The sequence below is a fragment of the Grammomys surdaster genome, unplaced genomic scaffold (assembly GCF_004785775.1).
Source record: "Grammomys surdaster isolate TR1022 unplaced genomic scaffold, NIH_TR_1.0 100, whole genome shotgun sequence".
Taxonomy (NCBI): domain Eukaryota; kingdom Metazoa; phylum Chordata; class Mammalia; order Rodentia; family Muridae; genus Grammomys; species Grammomys surdaster.
In genome coordinates, this window is record NW_021604579.1 from 12,454,133 (window position 1) to 12,477,995 (window position 23,863).

General features: G+C 51.2%; 1 protein-coding gene across 2 annotated transcripts; it reads left to right on the plus strand.

Annotated features, from left to right (window-relative positions):
* The first annotated feature begins 785 nt into the window (after positions 1-785).
* Pcsk9 (proprotein convertase subtilisin/kexin type 9) lies at positions 786-22,995 on the plus strand. 2 transcript variants are annotated; one of them, XM_028785428.1, is made up of 12 exons: positions 786-1,193; positions 5,612-5,803; positions 7,680-7,806; positions 10,226-10,359; positions 10,521-10,662; positions 14,593-14,789; positions 15,743-15,926; positions 17,360-17,533; positions 17,769-17,917; positions 18,492-18,669; positions 20,277-20,458; positions 21,702-22,995. In XM_028785428.1, exons 1-12 carry the CDS (start codon positions 987-989, stop codon positions 21,912-21,914), a joined length of 2,079 nt encoding a protein of 692 aa, XP_028641261.1. In that variant the 5' UTR covers positions 786-986; the 3' UTR covers positions 21,915-22,995. The 2 variants fall into 2 exon arrangements, with proteins under 2 accessions (XP_028641261.1, XP_028641252.1); XM_028785419.1 differs by having other exon boundaries at positions 876-1,193; positions 7,680-7,794.
* The last annotated feature ends 868 nt before the right edge of the window (positions 22,996-23,863 follow it).

Consider the following 23,863-nt stretch of genomic DNA (forward strand, 5'->3'; position numbering starts at 1 on the left):
TGCAGTCAGACTGCTAAGCAGTGCCCGCTGGGATCCTAAAGCTGTTTGGAATCTTGCTTCAGAGCAGAGCCTGGCCTCATGCCTTCCCTCTGTGGAACCCACTATGGGCTCTGAGGATGGGATCCCCTTTGCATCTTCTGCCCAGCACACAGTTGGTGTAGCGGGACACTTGCTCCACTGAGTTCTTGGCTACAGTGTGTAAAACAGAAACAAAACAAAAACAAACACACACACTCAATGACCCAGCTTGCGCTTACAATGGAGTTTGAGTCTCTGGCATCTTTGAAGATTTAAAAGCAGAGTCTCTGTAGAATTCCTCTCCAGGTAGACTAGGGTGCAGGTGGGCACAAGGAGCTGAGGGCTGGAGGCTAGGGAGGGAAGGGATATGGGCTGTACGGAGTGCGAAGTTTAGGCAGTAGAGGGGAAGTCAGCCTGCAGTGAGGAGGTCACAGGAGGAGGGCCCAGGAGAAGCTAGTTAATATTATTGGACAGAGAAGCACAGGGGTGGCTAGCAGACCCCGGAACACGAAAGAGGTGGGCTCAGCATGCCTGAGTTGGCACCCTGCCTGAGGATTGGAGTTGGGGATAAAAGGGGGGAATATACAGGTCCGGTTTGCAGCCCAATTAGGATTTGGGGTTTCCGTCCTCTCTCTGAGCGTCATTTGACGCTGTCTGGGGAGGGCGAGGCCGAAACCCGATCCTTTAGTACCCGGGCCCCGTTAATGTTTAATCAGAGAGGATCTTCCGATGGGGCTCGGGGTGGCGTGATCTCCGGCCCCTAGGCGTCCAGCACACACACCCTAAAAGGCTTCCATCCTTCACGTGGACGCGAGGGCTGCCGGTGGCTCCCGTTCTCTCTCTTTCTGAGAATTGAACCAGTGCTTGGCTCCCCAGGGACATCACAGCCCCGCTGTCCTGGAGCCGGGTGTCTCAAGTCCCACGCGTCCACGTTCTTCCCGCGGCTGTGCTCACCTCTCCTCGCCCCGATGGGCACTCACTGCTCTGCGTGGCCGCAGTGGCCTCTGTCAGCGCCGCTGCTGCTGCTGTTGCTACTACTGTGCCCCATGGGCGCTGGTGCCCAGGACGAAGACGGAGACTACGAAGAGCTGATGCTAGCCCTCCCGTCCCAGGAGGATGGCCTGGCTGATGAGGCCACACACGTGGCCACTGCCTCCTTCCGCCGTTGCTCCAAGGTATGAGTGCAGGATGCCAGGCAACAGTGTTGCTTCAGGTTTGGAGTGGTGTTCTCTGAGGATCTTCTCTGCTCATCCAGCCGTCTGGTGGTTTCGAAGTGTAGCCCTTGGGTTGCGGGATAGGGCGGCAAGACCTAGCATGAAGTTGCACCTTGTGGCAGAGAGTGATAGGGTGGGATAGGGGAGTGCTAAAGGTACTGCGGGGCTCGGTTCCTAAGGTGTGAGGCAGGGAGCAGGCTGCGGTGTGGTCATGTAGTAAGGGTGTCCTCCAAAGTAAGGTGGCATCCGGAGGCTGAGAACTCTAGTGGCACATCTTTCTCAACTGGGTGCCAGCAGTCATCCTGGGTGCCTGTTGGGGTTCTGTAGGCCTTGATCTAGGGGAAGGGTGTCAGGGCTGCAGGACTGGGAACACTACTAGGTGAATGTGTGGGTGGGTGAGGTCAGCTTCTTGGGCATATCTGCCTCTGGCTCTGGGTCACAGGAAGCTCTTGCCTAAGCAGTTCCCTCCAAGTTAACCTTCCCAGGGTTCCATTGAGGTTATTTGTCCGGCTTGGAAATGGACTTGGGTCTGGAGTCTGGAGTCATTAACCTGGCCCTGGGTGGCCAGTTACTTTTTCTTGAGCTTTTGTTAAAAGGGAAGTAATGGTCCTTCGGTGACCACGTGGGTGATCTCCGGATGTAACCAGGGAAGAGATCACTTTGGGATTATAGTTCACTGCAGTGTGACCACCTGGCCACTGCTAATGGGGCAGAAGGGAGAAAGGGCTTCCGGGAGCGACCTAGCCCCAGCCAGTGTGCTGGTGGAACGGTGTCAGGTTCTCAACTTGAATCATCCCTCCCAGTGTTCCCCATGCTCTGTACCTAAAGGGACACGGAGCCACGATCAGGATAATAAAGGGCATTTTAGAGCCAGGCATGCCTGTAATCTTGGCTCTCAGGAGGCTGAAGCAGAAGGAGTGTAAATTGAGGACCAGCCTGGGCTACATAGCAAAATCCCACCACAAACAAATAAGGCAGTTCTTTTTTTTTTATTTTTAAATTTTTATTTTATGTATTCACCATTGCTCTTGTCAGACACACCAGAAGAGGGCATCAGACCCCATTGCAGATGGTTGTGAGCCACCATGTGGTTTCTGGGAATTGAACTCAGGATCTCTGGGAGAGGAGTCAGTGCTCTTAACCACTAAGCCATCTCTCCAGCCCCAAATAAGGCAGCTCTAATACCACAGCCCCCAAAGCGACTGGCACAGGAAACACTGAGTACCCTGTTTTGAGAGATGAGTGGGGAGAAGTGAGTGTGAATCTGAGAGGCTCAGGAACACCCTAAAATTTGCTCATTCATTCATTCATTCATTCAATGAATGTTTGCTGGTAATAAAATTTAGAATGACAATAATTTTGGCAAGAAATTTTAGTCCAGTCTTTTTATCCTAGCCATGAGATACTGGGACCCAGAGAGAGGAAGTGGGCCCCTGGCTCCCGGGAAAAGCATTGCATTGCAAAGCACCTTCCCAGTTCTTTTGATTTGGCACAGGGCACTGTAGACTGAGCTTTGAGGCGTCGCTGGGAGTTCAGCAAATGAAGGTAGCATGAGAATCTTCTAGAGAGGACGTGGCGTGAAGGAAGGTGCAGGGCTGCGGGAGGCAGAGGAAGAAGGCTCATGTGCGTGCAGCCCTTACTCTGCCTTCTGAAATGTGAGCTATTCTGAACCCCAGAGGTCCTTTGTGGTTTACTTGATGGTAAAGCTTCAGCTCTGGTCTGACTCAAGGTTATAAACTCATTCCATCAGGGTGAGTATGGATATTCAGACATTTGCTGCATTGATCCCTGAGCTGACTCCTCCTTGCCCATTGCTCCCTTTCTAGAATGCAAGTGAAGTTTGAATCCCCAAATCCGGTTCACCCCGAGGGCTTGATCAAGGGATATGGACTGAGCTCCTCTAGTGAGAGTCAAAGGTGCATGTGCAGTGCTGTAGGAAGTGAAGGCTCAGAGCAGGTTAAAATCAAAGCGAAGGAGGAGCGTCGACATTGCTCTTCAGCCATTGGGTGAATCTGTGGAAGGTTTCTGCCCAGGTGCCTCTGCTCCCATGCCCTCGCCCTTGGCTCCTCCCTCTCTGAATGGAGGTGTGGTCTTGCTCCTTCCAGGAATCATCTCACCTGCTTCCATTTGCCAAGCAACCAGCCAGGGGCTGTACACACTCTTTTGAGTATCCTTGCAGGTGTGTCCTGGGAGTTTGATGGGCTCTGCAACACAAGAGCTATCTGGGGCTCGAAGACGTTGAGTCAGGGCCAAAATGCCAGGAAATACTGGAGATGAGATTAAAACCGAGGCCTTCGGGTGTTCTCCTCTGGGCTGCTTCTGGAGGGAGTCAGAGGTGTTGGGATAGGAAGGGAGTTAATTACCTTGAGTTGGTCACTGAACCCGGAGGTGTGATTACGAAGGCCTTTGGGTAGCGTCAGCTGAGTGACCAGGCCGTGGATTCTGTAGACAGATGGATGTGATATAGGGGCTGCAGAATGCAGACCATGCTTTCCCTTCCTGCCAGCCATCACGTTTGAAAATGTGTACACCACAGTAGCACAAATAGCTGCATAGCTGGGGGACTTGTGGTTTAGTCACTGGTTCCTTCTATTTACAGTTTGTCTGTTCTATCTCTCTGGTTTCACTCCTAATCTGTAGGCAACACTGGGACATAGCATGGACGTAATTGACTTTCCCACACTATCCTGTTGTGTGATCTCTCTTCCCAAAGAATACTGTTAAGTCTCCTGGGAGGATACCTTCATCCACTGAGGGAATGCCGGTCAAGATGCTTCTTCGACCCCTTTAGCAGTAAAGCATAGGCATTAAAGGCCATTATGTAATCACCTTTTCAGGCATAGAAATTTTTTTTGGATCTAACACAGCAGTCATTTGATTTACTGTCTGATGGCCATAACACATTTGCCTCTTAAACCCTATCTTCTGTCCTAACCCCATAAGCTGTTCAGTGCTGGTCACCATTGAAAGGATTGGCATTTTGATTTTGTGCTGTTTGATTAACAGTCTCTTTATGCCATCAAGTCCTGAAATGAAGGGATTTAGCAGGTTTTAAACAAGTCCTGAAGAGCATGTCCCACTCATGGGGTATTAGGTGATCTGCTACAACGGTCCCTTTCAACAATTCCAAAGCTATATGGAGACATAGCTTCAGAAGAGGGCATGGGATGTTTAAAACCCCCAAGTGCCTTATAGGGAAGGGAATAGGCTCATACTCTGCATGTATTCCTCACTGAGAAAAAACATTGTCAGCTCTTCATGATGGTGATGGACCCAAGGATTGAAGGGGTTGGGAATACAAGAGGCAAGGTAAGGTTTGCCTCAGGATCCTTCTTTTTGAGCTAACAGAATCTCCCATGATAACGCAAATGCATCAGCCTGTAGGGGGGTGGAGGAAGGACTAGGATAAGATGCTTTCTCCTCTGAATCACGGGAAGAATCAGAAGACTGGGAATGGGACAGGGGAGCTGAAGGCTTCAGACAAGGCCTGACTACTTCTGTCTCTCTTTCTGTCTGAGGAGCTGTCTTATCTAGCACTTTCTCTTGGTACCAGCAGGGTAGGAGTAGTTTGCAAAGGTGAATGACTAAAGCTATCAGATTAAAAGGGGCTGGACATTTAATGGGCACACCTCTTCCTGCCCATTAACTTGTTTAAAATAACACAAAACACCTTTCCATTTCTTTATATGTGTAATGTGCCCTAGGGTGGCAGCCAGTAGCAGTGTGTCCGTATGTTCTGACAGGCTTTAGAGATCTGGTTTTTGCCCTTTCACCATGCTTTTGGTCTCGAGCATAGTAAGCACATGTAGTCTTTTCTTTTGCTTTGCGCCCATGATTACCCTGGTGTCTTGGAGTGGGCTCCTGTGCGTTTACCAGAACCACATACCTCATTAGATTCCCTCTGTTTCCGTAAGGCCCTGTTTGGGTACCATACATTCAATCTACCAGTGATTGGTGCAACTCATGATTCAACAAAACCGGGACCTCTATGCTGCATAAGAGTCTTTCATTGGCATTCTGTGGAGGCTTTATTTGGATGGTTCAGAGTTCAAAGAATGGGCAGAGAAACAGTGAAAAATGTACACATTATTTACGATTACTCTCACCAAATGTACTCAGGAGACAGAAGGTCTCATGGCTGAATGCACTAAAGCTACATTGCAGAGGAGGAGAAGGAAGAGAAAGAAGAGGAGGAGGAGGAGGAGGAGGAGGAGCAAGTGGAGGATTTCCTCCCAGGGAAATGAAGTTCTATTGGAACTGAATGTATACAACAAGACAATGTGGGAAACTCTATTATATGCATGCTACACTGGGATGAGGTCATGCTGGGTCCACTGGGGTTCTCAAGTTCTCTGCTTCTCCTCCTTCCTGGGGATCAGGAGGCCTGGAGGCTGCCAGGAACCTACGTGGTGGTGCTGATGGAGGAGACCCAGCGGCTGCAGATTGAACAAGCTGCCCATCGCCTGCAGACCCGGGCTGCCCGCCGGGGCTATGTCATCAAGGTTCTGCATATCTTTTATGACCTCTTCCCTGGCTTCTTGGTGAAGATGAGCAGTGACCTGTTGGGCCTGGTGAGCTACCTTCTTGGGCATGGGACTTTCCAGGAAGGATGGGCTTCCATTTCCATGTCTCGACTGACCTTAGTGTGCCCACTGCTGAGAGGCAGGACCAGTAAGCACCTGTGGCTCTTGGTTCCCTGAGTAGCTGCCTTGTAAACTTGGCCACATACCAGTGTCATGTCTACATTCATAGGAGGACAGAAGGAACCACAAGACAGCTAGCAGCAGAACCCCTACCCCATGGCATGCCTGCCAGTATCCTTTTCTAGTTTGTCTACTGCCTGTGAGAATCTGTAGGGACAAGGCTTGGATACACTGGTATCAAAGGTGTTAAAGGTGTCAAAGGTGTCAGATTCTTCTCTTTTGGGACAGGGTAGCAGTTCTCCATCACTCCTCTAAATGTTGCCTTTCTTTGCTGAAGGAGGTGAAAGGGGTGCAGGCTATCACTGGCCTTATTTTTTCCCATCTTAGCACTCCAGGGTCTCACCTGCCTGCTAGTTTTCTTCTCCACTGGGTGCTCTCAGCTCCCTGCACACACTTATGTCCCAGGGCTCAGGGCCTTGCCCAGGCCTCCAGTGTGCATTGCACATGTACCTGGTCTTCTGGCCTCAGATCACTGCTGCCCCAGGGTTTAAGCTGACTTAACATCTTGTTACTAAATGACCATGGGGCATGGACAGTGCTGTGGTGCCGGAGGACATCAAGTCAGTGACTTCCATCTATCGGCTGTGCGCTTTACCATGCGTCACTTGTGATACAGCTTTGAGCCTCTCCATCAAACTTAAGGCAAAGGTGGAGACTGAATGGTTGATACCTGAGCTGGTGCTGTGTGTGCTCTGCACAGTGGGGAAGGAATAAGACACCTGATGTGCCAGGTGGCCAGCAGGTACCTGCTGGTCAGGCAACAAGCTCTGTACAGGGGGCCATGGAATTTGCTCTAGAAACTTGGAGCCTTGGACCCTCAAAAGGTGCGTTGGCCTCAGCTCAGTGTCTCACTAGTTTGTTTAATTTGGAGCAGATGCCTCTCCCACGATTATCTGTAAGCCAGATGTGGTGATGGGAGCCATTTTTTGAGTACTGTAGAATGTGGAATATCTTTTTTGAATAAGGATAGGTTGAGACAGTGTCTTGTTCTGTAGACCAAGCTGGCCTCAAACTCATGATGCCCCCACCCCTGGTTCTGGAATATTGCAGACAGGTGCCAACACCACCCGATGATTGTTGAGTGTTGAAGCAGATATTAGCAGTGTCTTTAGACACTGGCAGAGGGTAAATTAAGGCGTCCTGGGGATACTGACGTATCTAGAGATGCCTTGGGCCTCCAGGAGTCAGGGAGGAGTGAGGAGAGGAAGCTGAAGCAGTGAGGAAAGGTGTGGTATCTGAGGATGCAGCTGTGTGAGCCTGGTTAAGGAGTGCAGGCCCCTCTCTCAAACTGATTGCAGATGCCTCCTGTTAGCCAAGCACACTGGAGGCTTGGGAGTCTGGTTGCTGTGGACTGCAGAGTTAATGCGAAGGCCAGAGACAGGAACAGACACACTGTGGCCAGCACTGGTATTCTGATTTGAGAATGATGGTACTAAGATCCCGGACCACCTCCCTGAAGCTAGGCATAGCCCAACTCCCAAGTGAAATGTGGAGCTCAGAATCCAGAGAGAGGAAGAGAGAATCCTCTGAGCTGTCATAAAGATTCAGCCACTGGAGTTATGGCACACCATGCTCTCCAACCAGAAAGAGATGAGGACACTGGCCCCTTGTCTGTCTTCTGGGCTCTGGGAAGGAGACTTTGTGACAGTTGGGGAGGTGGAAGGTTGGCTCAGGTGGGGCTGCTGAGGGCTGCTGTTAGCTGAGGGGCTTTCGAAGCTAAGTGCATGGCTCTCTGGTTCTGTAGGCCCTGAAGTTGCCCCATGTGGAGTACATCGAAGAAGACTCATTTGTCTTCGCCCAGAGCATCCCATGGAACCTGGAGCGGATTATCCCAGCGTGGCAGCCAACAGAGGAAGGTGGTAAGGTGCCCGGTAAGCCTCCAGCCTCCACTTGCTTTGCTCTGCCTGCCCCCTTCCCACCCTACCTCAGGGCTCCAGAGTCTGCACTGACCTCTCTGTCCTATCCTTGCTGGCTTATCCCCTCCTGTCTTAGTCAGTGTTCTATTGTTGTGAAGAGACACCATGGCCACGGCAACTCTTATACAGGAAATCATTTAATCGGGGCTGTCCATTGTCATCATGGTGGGAAGCATGGCGGCATGTAGGTAGATATGGTGCTGGAGAAGAAGCTGAGAGTTCTACCTCTTGATCCACAGGCAGTAGTAGGAGACTGCCACATTGGGCGTAGCTTGAACTAAAACCTCAAAGCCCGCCTCCACAGTAACACACTTCCTTCAAGAAGGCCACACCTACTCCGACAAAGCCACACCTGATCTAACAAGGCCACACCTCCTAGTAGTGCCCATAGGTCAAGCATTCAAATGCATGAGTGTTTGGGGGTCATTCCTATTCAAACCACCACACCTCCCATCTGGATAGGCCCCTCTTGCTTCACTTCTCTCTGGGAAGAGCCTAAACCTGACTGACCCACTATTTGTGAGATACCCATCCTTGTAGACAGGGACAGACCTGTCAGCAGAACAGACACAGCTTACTTCAATGGCCCCCATCTAGTCTCCCAGCTCACCTGGCCCCTAACACCAGTACTATCAGCCTGCTGGCGGCTTCCTGCGTCTGTCAACAGGCTGCCTAGTGTGTCTTGCTTTCAGAGATGGAGAGAGAGAGACTTGGGAAGGTAGTCTGGATCTGTGAGTGACATCAAGTTGAGAAAGGCTGAAGGGCACCTTCTTTGGGAAAGGATCAGAGGTTCTGTGGAGCCTGAAGTGTCTGTCCCCTTCGAACATGTAAGGAAGGTTAATCTATTGCTTAGGTAGATGGGGCATGGGTTTGGTGAGATGGTTGAAGTCTGGTGGCTGGGGTTTCTGTGCTTCTCAGGCTGCCGGGTTAGTTATGTAACCAGCCAGGGTACCCCTACCCCCACCCCTGAAGGTGGCCACAGAGCGCTCTGTGCCAGGCCACAGGATGGGACGGGCAATCTAAGATTCCTTTTCCTTTTAGACACCTTGCCCTGTACCCCTACCATACCTACTAGGGACTGAACTGTAGCTGCCCAGCAGCCACGGATGAACTGGGTTCACCTGAAAGTGGGGCTGGAAATGAAAAGGAAACGGAGGGGCAAGAAAAACATGGAGCCAAGCCAAAGTTTTCTGATCAAGGCTCAAAGTTTAATATTCAGCACTGCAGTTATATAGGGGAAGCCCACCTGAACCCATCCTTTGTTTCTGCTGGATAACATTGCAAAGCAGGCTCAGCGAGAAGTCTGTTCTTCTAAGTTCTTGCAGGAAGTTGCAAGTGTAAACAAAGCGGCTGGCTTCACCTAGGTATTAAAGTCTTGTGTGCCAAGCAAGGTCTGTTCAGACTGCTCAAGGCTGGGAAGGGCACACCAAACTTGGCCTCAGGCCTGCTAGGGAGGTACCCAAAGACTTAACTGTATGCCCAACTCTAGGATGAGAATTCTTTAAAGATTCATTTTTTTAAATGTGTGTTTGTCTGCACATATGTATATGTACCATGTGCCTTGTATGCATATGTACCATGTGCAGGCAGTGCCTACAGAGGCTTTGAAGAGGGCATTTGGTCTTCTGGAACTGGGGTTGTAGATAGTTGTTGGCCACCATGTGGGTGCTGGGTACTGAACCCAATTCATCTCTGAGAGCAACAAATGCTCGTAGCTACTGAATCATCTCTCTGAGAAAATTTGAGTGTGGCTGACGCCTTGTGATTCTCCTTCCCTTCCACCATCCTCCTAGCTCTCCCTCCATAGGAACCAGACATACGCTACCCTCTGCTGCAAGCCCCCTCTACCACCCCCAAGTGTCTCATGTAATGCTTACCCCATGCCTGTTTCTGGACGAATCTCACCCACTGGGGGAGGGAAGGTGCAGGTGTTAGGCTCACGGTGAGCTTCCTGAACAGGGGAGGGGGTGAATAGCCTACGGGGTTACCAGGTCCTTGCAGGTGGACTTGGAGCCTGTATCTTCCCTGGGAATGTGTTGGTTTCTGTCTTCTCAGTCCTTGCCTTAGCAAGCCGGGAGAGCATATGCTTGGAAGATTGGTTTATTTTATACCATAATATTGTGTTTTGACTGTTCCCATTGTTATTTCACATGGGACTGGATACCTCAGTTTATCTCCTGGCTCTGTCATTTGCTAGCTACAGGCAGCAGGCAGCTCCCAGACCTCTCTGTGCTCTACTCAATAGCACGCAGCTTGCAAGAACTGTGGGGAGATTTCCCATGAGCTATGGGGTGGCAGACAGCTCGGTACATGAGCAATAGTGTTAACCCAGGAACTGTTCTCCCCTGCCTCCAACACCGGCTGCCATGGGAAGATGGAAGTAGCCAGGTGGAGGTGTATCTCTTAGATACCAGCATCCAGAGTGGCCATCGGGAGATTGAGGGCAGGGTCACCATCACTGACTTCAACAGTGTGCCCGAGGAGGATGGGACACGCTTCCACAGACAGGTGAGTGTGACTCTCACTTCATCTCAGAGGTGGGTGAAGGTGGGCAGAGGTGCCACCCCTGGAGCATTGTTGTTAGTACTGCCTAAGTTTCCCTGCCGTCTGTGGGGTGCTAAGTCAGTCTGTCCAGACCCTCTCATATGATCTTTGTGTTGATTGATCAGGCGAGCAAGTGTGACAGCCATGGCACTCACCTGGCAGGTGTGGTCAGCGGCCAGGATGCTGGTGTGGCCAAGGGCACCAGCTTACACAGTCTGCGTGTGCTCAACTGTCAAGGGAAGGGCACAGTCAGCGGCACCCTCATGGGTGAGTGACACTCTGGGTTCTATCCACCATGTGAAGGGAGCCAAAGCTTAGCAGGAAGCAAGGTCTCACAGTCAGGCAGTCTCTCTCACACAGTTTAGAGGGATAGAGTCGGCAGGGTCCTAGAGATCAAGAATGCAGGTGGGAAACTGTGGCTTGGGAGGGGGTGGGGCTCAGTCCAGTGGGTCCGTGGTTGAGTGCTGTCCCATAGCTCTGCACTGTTCCGTTACATGTTGTCACATGTCACCTGCGTTAGATTTGCAAAGCCCTGAGGTGGCAGAAGCCAGTTTTCCCATCTGTGTGCTTACTGCCAAAGCTGGGAAACCTACTTAGTGGGGGAACAGCAACTGATCTTTCCAGACATCTGCAGGTTACTCCATCAAAGGGACCCAGAGGGCTAGAACTTCAGTATGAAGGCAGGGAGAGGACGTGAAGTAGCACTGGCTACTGTATCTTAGCGTGGAGGCTTGACATGCGACTCTGAGGCTGGCATGAGATGGTGGCTAAACAGTAAGCCCAGACAGAGAGGGTGACTTGGCCAGGGCCCACAGTGGGAGCCTGCCAGCTTCTGGGGAAGGAGCTACTAAAGGCTTGACTGCCACCAACCAGTCAGATGCTGGCCCTGAGCTGGCCCACACAGCCTATGGGAACCAGCTTGGCTTATCAGTGGGACTTCTTCAGTTGTTTTTGTTTGTTTGTTTGTTTTATATTTATTTTATTATGATCATGAATGTTTTGTCTGCATGTATGTTGGTGTACCAGGTACTGGGAACTGAGCCTGGGTCCTCTTCAAGAGCATCAAGTGCTCTTAACCACTAAGCTATCCTCCTAGCCACATGCTTAGGACTTTAGAGCACATCACTGACACACATTTAAAGCGATAGCTTCTGTCCCATCAGGGACCTCTTGTGCCTGTCCCACCCCCTTATCGACCTCAGTCCAGCTTGCCACCACCGAAGGCCACTGTGTAGAAAGAGACTACTCATTCCCTGGAAGTCCTCACCCAGGCCAGACCCTGGTCTTTGGAAGGCTTCTTGCAGGAGAACTCTCCTCACCAGTGTTGTAGAAAGCTTCTAATGCAGTACAGAGTTGAGTGGGCTCAGCATGACAGACCTGTTACTCCAGCTTCAGGCTCCTCTGTATCAAGCTTGGGCAGGGGTGTCAGGTCTACGCACAGGTCTACACAAGCTAGGGGCCATTTGCAATCACAAATGTCAACGACACTCCTGTGTCCACTTCGCTGCCCCTCACCTCCTCCTGGTGTGAGGAGGTGTCTCACCAACCAACCCTTCCATGAATGGTCCTGGACTCCAGTTTCCACCTCAGCCACAGCCCCCCAGAGATACCTGGATCCAGTAGGTTCTGAGAGTTTGGCTTGGCTACACTGTGTAACAGAACAGGAGCCTGAACAGGAACCAAGCTGTTAGGCTAGGCCAGCTATGGTTAGACTCAGGTTTCCAGGTTATGGGTTGGCAAGGGTTAGAGTTATCCCTAGAGCTGGCCTTTTGGAAAACTGATCTTCATACTCATTCAAAGTGGGGAACAGAGTGTTGTTGACGTTAGGGGAGGACATCTTTGTAGTGGAGAGTTGTGGGTGGTGCTGTGGGGTCTTTAGTCCTGACTCAATGTAAATAGCACTTGCCCCTGTTTATAGAGGGTAGGTTGGCAGCCTCTGAGTGGGTGCCAGGGTGATCTCTGATTATTTTGTCTGCAAGACTCCCAGTGTGGTGAGAGGATCTCTGAGCAGGCCTCAGAGGAACGTGGAGGTTTATGACGCCTAAGAGCTGTCAAGAAGGCTTTCTCATTTCTGGAGGCCTAGGAATTTTCTGGAAAGGTAAAGCAAAGTCTGTTGAGGATCCTAATAGCTTGCGTATTCAGGTTCTCTGAGAAGCTGGAGAAGTTAAAACTGGAGAAAATACTTCCCTTTTTAGGGTTAGTTTTTTTTTTTAAATCCGTTATTTGACAAATTCATACATGTGTATATTTTGGTCATTTTACTTCCCATATTATCTTCTCTTACCTTTCTTCCCCTCTGCTGAACCCCCTCTTCTTTCCAATAAGTCTCCCTTCTATTTCCCTGTCTTTTGTTAGGTAGCTTGTTTTGTGACCCACCAGGTTTCAGTAGAGTTGCTAGCAAGAGGGTTATTTATGGAGCATGAGCAACTTAACCGTGTACTGCTGAGAAAAACGACACCCCTTCCCCGGGAGCAGTACCTGCTAGTTGCTCCTTAGAGTGGGGCTTGGGGTCGGTCCCTCTGCCATCTGTGACAGAATGCTAGCACCTGGCGAGGTAACATGGCTGTTGTGAGTACAATGGTCTTATCACGTTCAGAAGACAACATTTCACGGCACTCTTGCCCACCCCGTCCCTGTATTCTTCCTTACCTCTCTTCTCTGGTGTTCCTTGAGCCCTGGAGGCGAGGGGGTGATAAGGAGGGCCCATTAGGGCGGAGCATTCATGGTCATTTATCCTCAGAACTTTGAGGTGAGGCTTTTCACACCAGGAGGAGGCAAGGGGCAGTGATGTGGGCACAGGAGTGTAGGTGACATTTGTGATTACAACTGACCCAGTTATGAGTCTCTGCATTATCTGCTCTCCACTTTATAAAGACCAAGGTTGAGATTAGCACAGATCTGTGGGTATCAGCATAAACATTTAGAAGGCAGTTTGATAATGTAACCATTTAGCAAAACCAGTAGTGCTGTGTGTGCCCCTAGGGCCTATGACTTTCCCAGCCATGGGGTTTTGACCAGGTTTACAATACAGGCATAAATCCTCTTTGGTGGAGTGAGCCTCAGAGCCAACCAGAAAGTGGTTGTTTACCAGCATGATAGCCACACCACTATTGCACCAGTGAGCATATGCTGCTGGCCAGCTTTGAATTGAACTCAAAGGCTTACAGCTGAGTAAGACTGTTGACTTTTATCTCCTACCAGCCTGCATAGTATCCTTCAGCTGTGAGAGCTAGGCAGCAGGAGGAAGCTTCCAACTCAGTTCTAGCTTGATTCCTCCATGTTCTCTGTGTTAGTTAGGGCTATCTAGAATAACCTAACTTATAAAATGAGTCTCTGAGTCAGTCTCTCTCTCTCTGTCTCTCTGTCTCTCTGTCTCTCTCTGTCTCTCTGTCTCTGTCTCTGTCTCTCTCTCTCTCTCTCTCTCTCTCCACATATGTGTGTGTGCATGTGTGTGTGCTTGTGTGATTTATTAGAATGACTTACAGGCCCAGCTAATCCAACCATGGCTGGCTGTGAATGAGAAGTCCAAGAATCCAGTAGTTTCTCAGTCTATGAGACTGGATGTCTCAGCTGGTCTTCACTATATCCCAAAGAAGCAGGCTCTAATGGCAATGAAGCGTTAGACTTGTTAACAAGGGGAGAGCAAGCAGGCAAAGAGCAAACACTTCCTCCTTCCACGTCCTTAGAGAGGCTTCCCAGCAGAAAGCATGACCTAGATTAGAGGTGGGGTTTCCCAACTGGATCTGGATTGAAGGTGTCTTACTACCCTCATAGATCTGGATTAGAAGTTGACAACAAGAATAGCCATTATATCCAAAGTGTGCGATGTTTTCAGAAATAACATCTTACCATCTAGTTCTGGGGAACACTCAGCTCCTTCAGTTTTGAGTCTAAACTTAATCCAGGGACAGAATTATTCCCTTCCTCCAGGAACCCAGAGTTCTCTTCCAAGGCATTCAATAGATTGCGTGAGGACCATCAGTGTTATGGAAGTTATCCACTTTACTCAAAGAAAGTGAGGAAATGATTTAAATGTCAGTCATACATAAAATACTTTTAAGGTAATATTCAGATAGGTTTGGTTAAGCATCCGGGCACCACCACAAAATAACCTATCACACTGTGTCTCTGAGGGAAGGAGCTAGGGGAGGAAGGTATACCTCTCTAGCAGGTGACCTGGGCTTGATATTTTTGCAGGCCTGGAGTTTATTCGGAAGAGCCAGCTAATCCAGCCTTTGGGACCACTAGTGGTTCTGCTGCCCCTGGCTGGTGGGTATAGCCGGATCCTCAACACTGCCTGCCAGAACCTGGCAAAGACAGGGGTGGTGCTGGTTGCAGCAGCTGGGAACTTCCGGGACGATGCCTGCCTCTACTCCCCAGCTTCTGCTCCAGAGGTAGGTGCTGAGCTGTTCTGCTGGAACAGAGAAAAGATGGCACCCTTGCTGACTGAGCTGCCTGGGCTGAACATGCTTAGAGCCCCCAAACCGAGACTGATGGGGCTCATGCCTTCCCTGCTCCAATGCCTGTGGGAAGCTGTGACCCATGCAGCCATACCTATGATCCTGTCCAGCCCTCTCCCTTCCCTCTCTCAGGACCTGGGGCCTTATCCAGTCCCCCAGAAAGGAGAATAGAACCCTCAGCTTTCTCTCCATCCCCTCTGCTTTCCTAGATCACCCACAAACCCCTGCCTAAGCTATTTATGTATCAGACCCAGTGTCCTGTCCAATCTCTTAGCCTTCCTCCCATTATCCAGTTCCCCACCTATAACTGACTCTAGTGAGATTGGGGGTGACTACTGGCCCCAAAGCCCTCATGTTATGACTTCATGTAATTATCCACCATGTCTGGGGCTATGGCAGGTGCATCCTGGAGGGGCCTCTCTGGAGGAGTTGACAGCCCAGTGGTCCCCATCCTCATCTGGGGGACACTTGCAGAGCATCTGCTATGCAGCGAACTATTGTGCTGAGTGCACCTGTCCCTGCTCGAGGCTTCATGTAACCCCGCCTTCCCTCCCTGACTACCAGAGCTTACCATGCTGCTTAATTTAACATTGCCATTTTGCCTGCCCTAGGCTTTATACAGTACCACAACAGCCTGATAGCCATCGGTCTCTCTTCCTACTCGATCTCTACCCTAGAACATGGGCTCCACAGGGAGTCAGGAAATGGGGTCTTGAAAATGTTGGGGAGCCCTGGTGAAGGTGAGATGCCAGAGTTCCCCGAGGGGCTGCATTTCTCACAGGTGATGGCGTTTCAGTGGGCCACAGTGGGAACTGGAGTTGGCTAGTCCAGAGCAAGACCATTGTGGCTCTGTCCTATCTCTGCTACGAACTTCTTTACTGTTCCAGGTCATCACAGTTGGGGCCACAAATGCCCAGGACCAGCCAGTCACCCTGGGGACTTTGGGGACCAACTTTGGACGCTGTGTGGATCTCTTTGCCCCCGGGAAGGACATCATCGGAGCCTCCAGTGACTGCAGCACATGCTTCATGTCACAGAGTGGGACATCACAGGCTGCTGCCCACGTGGCTGGTGAGTCACCACCCCACCATCCTGCCACCACAGAAGGCAGCAGAGTCTGTGCCCTGAGTGTCTGGGTCAGCTCCTGTGCCTGAGGGCAGATGTGAGGGGGACCAGATGGTACCTGTGGTGTGAGCTGCTTCGCTGGTGTGGTGCAGTATCTGAGGTAACCTACTTAAAGGAAGAAGTGTTTATTTTTGTCTCATGGTTTCAGAAGGTTCAGTGTGGCAACCTTTTTTTTTTTTTACAGCATGCCATGGTGGGGAGTGTGTGGTACAGCAAAACTGCTCCCCTCATGTACCCGAAAAGCAGAGGGGAAGGGTATCCCCTGCCCCCACTGACCTGTTTGTATTAGGTCATATCTCTTAAAGGTTCCGTCTCCTCCCACAGGCTGGTGACCAAGCCTTCAATATATAGGCTTTTGGGGAGAAATTTAAGAATCAAATTATCACAATGTCCTGTAAATGGAGTTTAATAAACTCTGTTATTTATTAATATGACATGGCCAGTCCCCCATCCTATGGATTAATCAGCTCTTGCACAACTACTGGGGATTACCCTTAAATCTATTTTGCTAATCGCTAGACTGTTTACTTTCTAGCTGTGGTACCCAAGTACCTGCTGTTTGAATCTCACCTGGGCCACTTCTGCTCCAGCAGTCCCTACTGGAGGTTGGGGCATTTCACTTGAGCATGTGCTCCTGGTCCATCATGCCTAATGGAGACCTCCTGTTCTCTCCGACTTCCTCCTCCTTCATTCTCCTTTCTCCTCGTTTCTCGTGGTCCCTACCTCTGACCCCCAGCCCAGTAACTGAAACTCCACCCATTTCTATTCTCCCCAGTAATTGGCTGCAGTCGTATCTAATCAAACAATAGTTTTAAACTGGGGAGCAAAGGTTACACAGCATCACTTGGTGCAAGTGAGGATCTGCTCCTTGGGGGCAACCAGATCTTGGGGGTCAGTATTTAGCATTTGAATACATAGCAGCACCAGACCAACCCCCAACAATGTCCTGAAGAACACTGGGTCCACCAGGGAAGAATACACAATGGATGGAACAGAAAGCAGTTGGAGTTCTCCTAGAGGGAGCTCCATGGAGGGACCTGTACAGCCTGAAGGTCGGGGAAACCTCCCTGGGGGAGGGACATTTGATGTGGGGTTTGGTGGATGGTTCACCTAACAAATGTCTGCAGTTGTCAAGGCTCATAGGTGGGATTAGATGTCTTCTTACCTGGTTTTCACCAAGTGAGGGATTGCAGGTGCTTAAATATCCAGAGGAGTAGATTTTGTGTGTGTGTGTGTGGGTGTGTGTCTGTGTGTATGCACACACATGCATACGATTGTGTGCACACATGTGTGTTTGTTCCTGCCTGTGTGCCCGGCAGGAGCCCTATGTTTTGGGAAGGAGGGCCAGGCCACCACCTTCTGTAATTCTGCACCTCCAGGCATTGTGGCTATGATGCTGACTCGGGAGCCGACACTTACCCTGGCTGAGCTTCGACAGAGGTTGATCCACTTCTCTACCAAAGGTGTCATCAACATGGCCTGGTTCCCTGAGAACCAGCAGGTGCTGACCCCCAACCTGGTGGCCACACTGCCCCCCAGCACTCATAAGGCAGGTAAGCAGGATGGCAGGGAGGATACCCAGTCCCTGCCCTGGCCCTCACAGAAGGGTTTTTCTTTTCTTAGCTGCAGTCTGAGGGCAGAGGCTCTGAAAAGGCTTGATGATATTTTCATGGGGGAATAGCCAGCTTGAAGCCTCTTTTCCTGCCATCAACTGAGGCGATCCCTAACATCTCTGGCAGGTTTCTCCACCCCCACCCCAAGACCCTACTCATCTGGGCCTTGTTGCAGGTGGGCAGCTGCTCTGCAGGACAGTGTGGTCGGCACACTCAGGGCCCACTCGTACAGCTACAGCTACAGCCCGCTGCGCCCCAGAGGAGGAATTGCTGAGCTGCTCCAGCTTCTCCAGGAGCGGGAGGCGACGGGGCGATCGGATTGAGGTGCCCGGGCCCTGTTTGTGTGTCTGTCTACCTCTAACCAGTCTCAGCCCTCAGCAGCTACAAGTGGTTGATCCCTGAGTCTTTTTCTTCTAATCCCCATTTTCAGGTTTAAAGACATGGTCCGAGAGAGCCACATTCAGGATGAGCAGTGCCTATTGGGTGTGTGGTCAGGGCTTTGTGGCAGAACATTTTAAGAGCTGCTTCACTATGTTGGTCTGTGGCTCTGGAGTTGGGGTAAAGGACATCCAGATGCTGTGTGACACTGAGTTTGGCTGGAGGGCAGGACCTGACCAGGAGAGCCAGGTCCTAAGCATAGCACCCGTGAAATGTCCCAGACTTGGGCTGGCGCTGGCGCTGGTATGCTAGCCACCCAATGTCTCCACTGGAAACTTTATGATGGAGCTGCCTGGAGACAGAACGATCTGCCTCAGGCCTGGGCAAATGACTTGTATCTAGAGTAGTGGGGACAGGCATGATACTAAGGGCTCCACGGGTCCTAACTAGGTGCCTGTGTACCACTGTCCCAGCCCTGTATTCTTTGTCACTAGTTCTTTTTTTTTTCTCCAACTCTCAGACCATAGGGGGCCAGCAGGTCTGCAAGGCCTTTAATGCATTTGGGGGTGAGGGTGTCTACGCTGTCGCTAGGTGCTGCCTGCTTCCCCGTGCCAACTGCAGCATCCACAAAACCCCTGCAGCCAGAGCTGGCCTGGAGACCCATGTCCACTGCCACCAGAAGGACCATGTTGTCACAGGTAGGAGTCTAGTTCAAGCTGTGAAAAAGAGGCCTGGTTGACTCCAGAGCGTGGTCCTCCAGAGCCTGAGATCCAGGGCCCACTTTAAGCTCGTCTCCATCTCACCCATGTAGTATGGTCCTCTTTCTCCTTAGCTTCCTTCTGGAAAAGAGGGTGATGATGGTGGGGTGAGGTGGATCATAGGATGGGGGTGCCTGGCGCCGTCTAAGGAAGGCTCTGAGGCCTGTCTCCAATGGGAGTAGCCTCAGTTTGAATTCTGCACTCAGTAGTGGGATCAAGTTCCTTATCAGCCTGTGCTTGGTTTCCTCATCATGAAGTGCAAGGGTGTGTGCCACGCATGTAGCCTACTGCTGGGACAAGGTACACCAGCTCTCCTTGTCATGTCACTGCCCTGACTCTGGGCTAAGGAACACTAATGGCCACTGTCAGGAACAGTCCCAGGCAAGTAGTAGAAGTCACCATTGAGGACCTTGAATGCTATTCAGGGATGGTGGTTCTCAGGTTGGAAGGAGGCCAAACAGTCCTGCGTGAGTGGAGGGTAAGTGCTGGCCAGGGATTGAAGGGACAGGAAGTCACTGGGTATGGTTCACTCAGTGGCAGATTCTGGTGGAGTACAGGCTAGGGAGCCACTGAAGGTTCCAGAGTGTGGGGTTGGCAGAGCCCAGGCACAGAATGGATCTTCAAGGGTCAGATGAACCCAGTGGGTGGCTACAGCCCGGAACAGGCAAGGCTCCCTGATCTGCTGGTTGCACTTCTGTACTGGACTCTCACTTGCCTTTTGGAATGTCAACAGCTAAGCGCTGGGGCATGCTTGGAGCCATGTGAGCCTTTGACCTTCCCTATCTGCAGCCTAGTAGAGATCCACTTAGCAGCGAAGCCAGTGGCTCTCAACCTTCCTATGGCTGTGACCCTTTAATACAGTTCTTCATGTTGTGGTGACCCCCAACCATAAAATTATTTTTGTTGCTACTTCCATGTAGAGTGGCTCTACTGAGCTCCTGTAGCTAGGACAGAGAGAACTGTAGTCCCTAAAACATGAGTCCTTGCCGTGAATAGGTTATCTGCTGGGACCACACATGTGGTCTCCATCCTCTTCATAGCATTCCTGTGGGTGCTGTCCCACGCCCAAGGCTACAAAAGGGCACCTAAGGCTTAGTATAGCCTAGTGACCACTGTCCATGGTTTGGTAGCTGGTGGTGTCCCTTGCTTCCAAGACTAGAGTCCCAGGTCTCATGCAGACCTGGCTCACACCTTAACTTTTGGTGGTAGGGTGGGGAAGGGGCTCACAGAGGCTCTGAGCACCTCAGGCTGAGGAGCCCTGTCCCATCCATCCCCTCAACCCCCTTCTCTGGCTGGAGAGACAGTGTTTTTCTTATGAAAGTAGGTTTCCAAGAGGTGGCATGTTTCTCCCTCAGCCTCCCAGATGGCCAGTGGCAGAGCTGAAGTAAGGATCCAGGGGTCCTGTTGCTCAATCCAGCATCACTTCTACCCAGAGCTGTTTCTGTCTCTCCCAAGCTTTAGACTTGAAAGAAATAGCATCAGTTGGGACCAGAAAGACAGGAAGTCCACAACATTACAGAGTCTGAGCTGTCTGTTCTCTCTTCTAGGCTGCAGCTTACACTGGGAAGTGGAAGACCTTAGTGTCCAGCGGCAGCCTGCGCTGAGGTCCAGACGTCAGCCTGGCCAGTGTGTTGGCCATCAGGCAGCCAGTGTCTATGCTTCCTGCTGCCATGCCCCAGGTCTGGAATGCAAAATCAAGGAGCATGGCATCTCAGGTCCTGCAGAACAGGTGAAGGAGTTGGGGATGGCTGGGTACCTTGGTTTTGTGGGGGGTGCTGCCCTGTGTTGAGGGGACCTCATGTGTCACAGTAGGAGGATGAGCTAGGCAGCTTTTTAGTGTTTTTGCAGGCACAGCATGTGTGCATTTGTGCATGGCATGCAGGCAGGCCTGGTTTTTGCTTTTGTCCAGATAAGCAAGGCTTGCTGTCCACCCCTGCTGCTCTTTGAGAGCATGCATGAGTGTGGCAAGTGGGAAAGGAACACCATACCTGAGCACTTTCTGATGGGAGGCTGCTGGGGCTCCACAGAGTCTAGACACAGTGTTGCAGATGCTGAGCAAGTGAAGGCCGAGGGAAGCGGGAGCCTGAGACTAACGGCTGTCCTTTCAGGACTCAGGGCAGGAGTGTCCCTCCTTTCTCTTGGGGTGGGGGTGGGGGAGGCAGAGTGAGGCTGGAAGCTGCTCTAAGAAGCAGAGTCTCCGTTCCACTATATCAGTGAGCGCAGGCACCCAGAGAGGCTGGCTCTAGGCTGGTCCAGGTTCTAGGAAATAAACTGGGGTGAGGTGCCTGCTTGGCCTGCTAGGAGTGTCCATCTGGTAGGAGAAGACAGTAAGCAAAGTTAAGTTCCAGAGTTCCATGAGGCCAATATGGAGGAAAATGGAGCAGGGAAGAGTAGTTGGTTGAGATACCCTTGCAATGGGATGCTAAGCCATGGGGCCACCACCAGGAACAATGTTTCTGGCAGGGGAGACAGCTAAAGCCAAGAGGCATGCCAGTATATCCTGGTGACAGGATCATCCAAGCCAGTAAGGCAGAGTGGGACTCAGAAGTCTGGAAACATCTGACCTGGAGGGGGAAGGTGACCAGGCCCACAGTTGCTGAGCTGAGAAGCAGGAAGGTCTGCAGGATGACTCCTGCACTGCTCCAGGTCTAGGGGGGTGAGGGCCTAGGCTGAGGGGGGCGGTAGTGGGAGTTGCTGCAACTAGAGATGTGTGTAAGTGAGGAGGAAAACAGGTTCAGGGTTTCTGTTGAGCCTCTGCACTGCTATTAGGTAGGACGGAAGGCTGCAGAGGATGTGAAGGCTTTGAGAATGTGAAGGTGGCCGAGTTAGATGTCTGCCCCGGAAGGAGAGCCTGCTGGTTACTGTTGGGTGCAACGCTGCTTGGGTCTGACAGGCATTGGAGCTTGCTTAGACAGCCCATAAGTCTTAGACACAGGCCGTCTTCCTCACTGTCTTCCTCTGGACTCTGGCAGGTCACTGTGGCCTGTGAGGCAGGATGGACCCTGACTGGATGCAATGTGCTCCCTGGGGCATCCCTCGCTCTGGGGGCCTACAGTGTGGACAACCTCTGTGTGGCAAGAATCCATGACACTGACAGAGCAGACAGGACCAGTGAAGAAGCCACAGTAGCTGCTGCCATCTGCTGCCGGAGCCGGCCTTCAGCAAAGGCCTCCTGGGTTCAGTGACAGCCTCAGGCAGGGATGGTGCCTGAGGCTGGGTGCAGATCTAGCTCCCTGGCTCTCTTGTATCTAGCCAAAGGTGGGAAGATTCTGCCTGGGAGAACTTGGTGTCTCCACCCTGGGTACCCATTCCTGGTGTTTGTGTGGGGAAGCACCTCCTTCATGGTCAGGGGCCTGTGCTTGGCATTCTGCCATCAGAGACAAGCTATAGTTAAGTTATAGTTAGTTGGCTCTGGCCAGCCGCTCCAGTGTATCCGAACCTGAGGGCACTGGCTGCAAGGCTAGCGTTCAGTCCCAGGCCTCCTGGGTGTATTTGTCCAGTAGGAAGATAATGATGGACAGAGACCCTTGGAGGTTCAAAGACTACGCTCCAGACTGGAAAAGTTAGTCTGAAAGCTGCTGGGCCCAGTCACAGCCTGCTCACATTGCAGACAAACATTTTGGGCTCACTGCTTAAATGCAGATCAGTTCTGCACACCTCCAGGGGTGGATCCAGCTGTTAAGGCCACGCCTGTATCTTCCAGATGTTCTCATCTGCTGCACTGCGGGCTTTGGCCCTACTCAGAATGATGTGCTACAACCCCTCAGTTGACTTTCAGTTTGCACTGGAGAACCTACAGGGCTTACCTCACATTAACCACATCCACTACCCTGTGTATTGACTGGCCTCACTTTATGAAGGAAGAGACAGGACCAGAGAGGCGAAGTCATACAGCCAGTGATGTTAGGTCATAAATCCAGAGTGGCTAGCCCTGAAGCCAGGCCTCTTGGCAGTGCTAAGCCAGGCACCCTATTTTTGAAGCAAACAAAAAACGAGAGGACAGGCATCAGCAGCTTGTTCCTGGACCTATACTCCCTTAGCCCCAGTCCCACAGATCATGTGGAGACTGGAGGAGCGATAAAGGGCGACTATACCAAGCCACACGAGTTGACAAGAACACCTCTATCCTGACTTCTGTCTTTTTATAGTAAGCTTCCCCAACCTGCGTTGCTTTTGTAACTTCATATTTATGCGGAGTTTTATAGAGTTTTTATTATGTAGTGACTTTTCAGAATAAAAGCAGCTGATGTGACTGACTGCCCCTGACTAAGAAAGAGGCTGCCTGCTTACCAGGTGCAACTATCTGCCAGATGGTGGGGTGCATAGGCCTGCAGTGGGCCCATTCTAGGAACCCAGCGACTGTTCCTGTAGCCTCCTGATACCTCAGAGTGCTGGTATTTTCTCCTGGCCCTGCTCCCTCCAGCATCACAGACTTGGGGCTCATGCCTACCAGTACTCCCAGCCCCCAATACTTCTGCCATCCTTCTGGTGAGGGCTCAACAGTGTTTATGGACTCACTTGCTCCTGAGTCTGGGGGGTGTTTCTGCAAGCAGTCTATAGTTGGCCCTGATTTGAAATGAAGCATGCTCTCAGATCTCTTTCCAGTGTGCAATGTGCAAGTATCCTAGTGTGGGACCCCTTGGTGTCACTGTCTTAAGCATGGTCTACCTCTATACAGTCTACACAATGGATCTGCCAAGTCTTCAAATGGTTTTCTGCACATCGTTGTCATGTGTGAAAAGCACTAGAGATGACAGATGCTAATGGCTCAAATGTCACAACAGTGGCAGGCACCAGAGCCACTGGCACTGTGCTTTCAGCTCCGTTGAGACCTCTGTCTGCCCCTTCCATGGCAGTGGCCAGCCACTGGTTGGTCAGATGCCGTATGTGGGCAGCTGGCTCCTGCAGATGTAGGCAGGTACTCAACTATAATGTGTAGGAAGGGCTTGCCCTATAGGGAGGAGAAGACGCAGTAAAGGGGGCGGCACCCATGTGAACAATGCACGCCACAAGCAATGACTGACTAGTGCAAGACACTTAAGTTTCTGAAAGCTGAGGCTATAGGCCCTGAGCCCAAGATTGCTCGCCCTGCCCAAGTGGTACACAGACAGAGATCCTAGATCAGAGAAGGCTG

Excerpts from the sequence above, each read along its gene's own strand:
- Pcsk9 (XM_028785428.1), top strand. The coding sequence starts at position 987 with ATGGGCACTCACTGCTCTGCGTGGCCGCAGTGGCCTCTGTCAGCGCCG. Across the intron at positions 5,804-7,679 it reads GCAGTGACCTGTTGGGCCTG|GCCCTGAAGTTGCCCCATGT; the intron begins GTGAGCTACCTT and ends CTGGTTCTGTAG. Across the intron at positions 20,459-21,701 it reads TCTCAGGTCCTGCAGAACAG|GTCACTGTGGCCTGTGAGGC; the intron begins GTGAAGGAGTTG and ends GGACTCTGGCAG.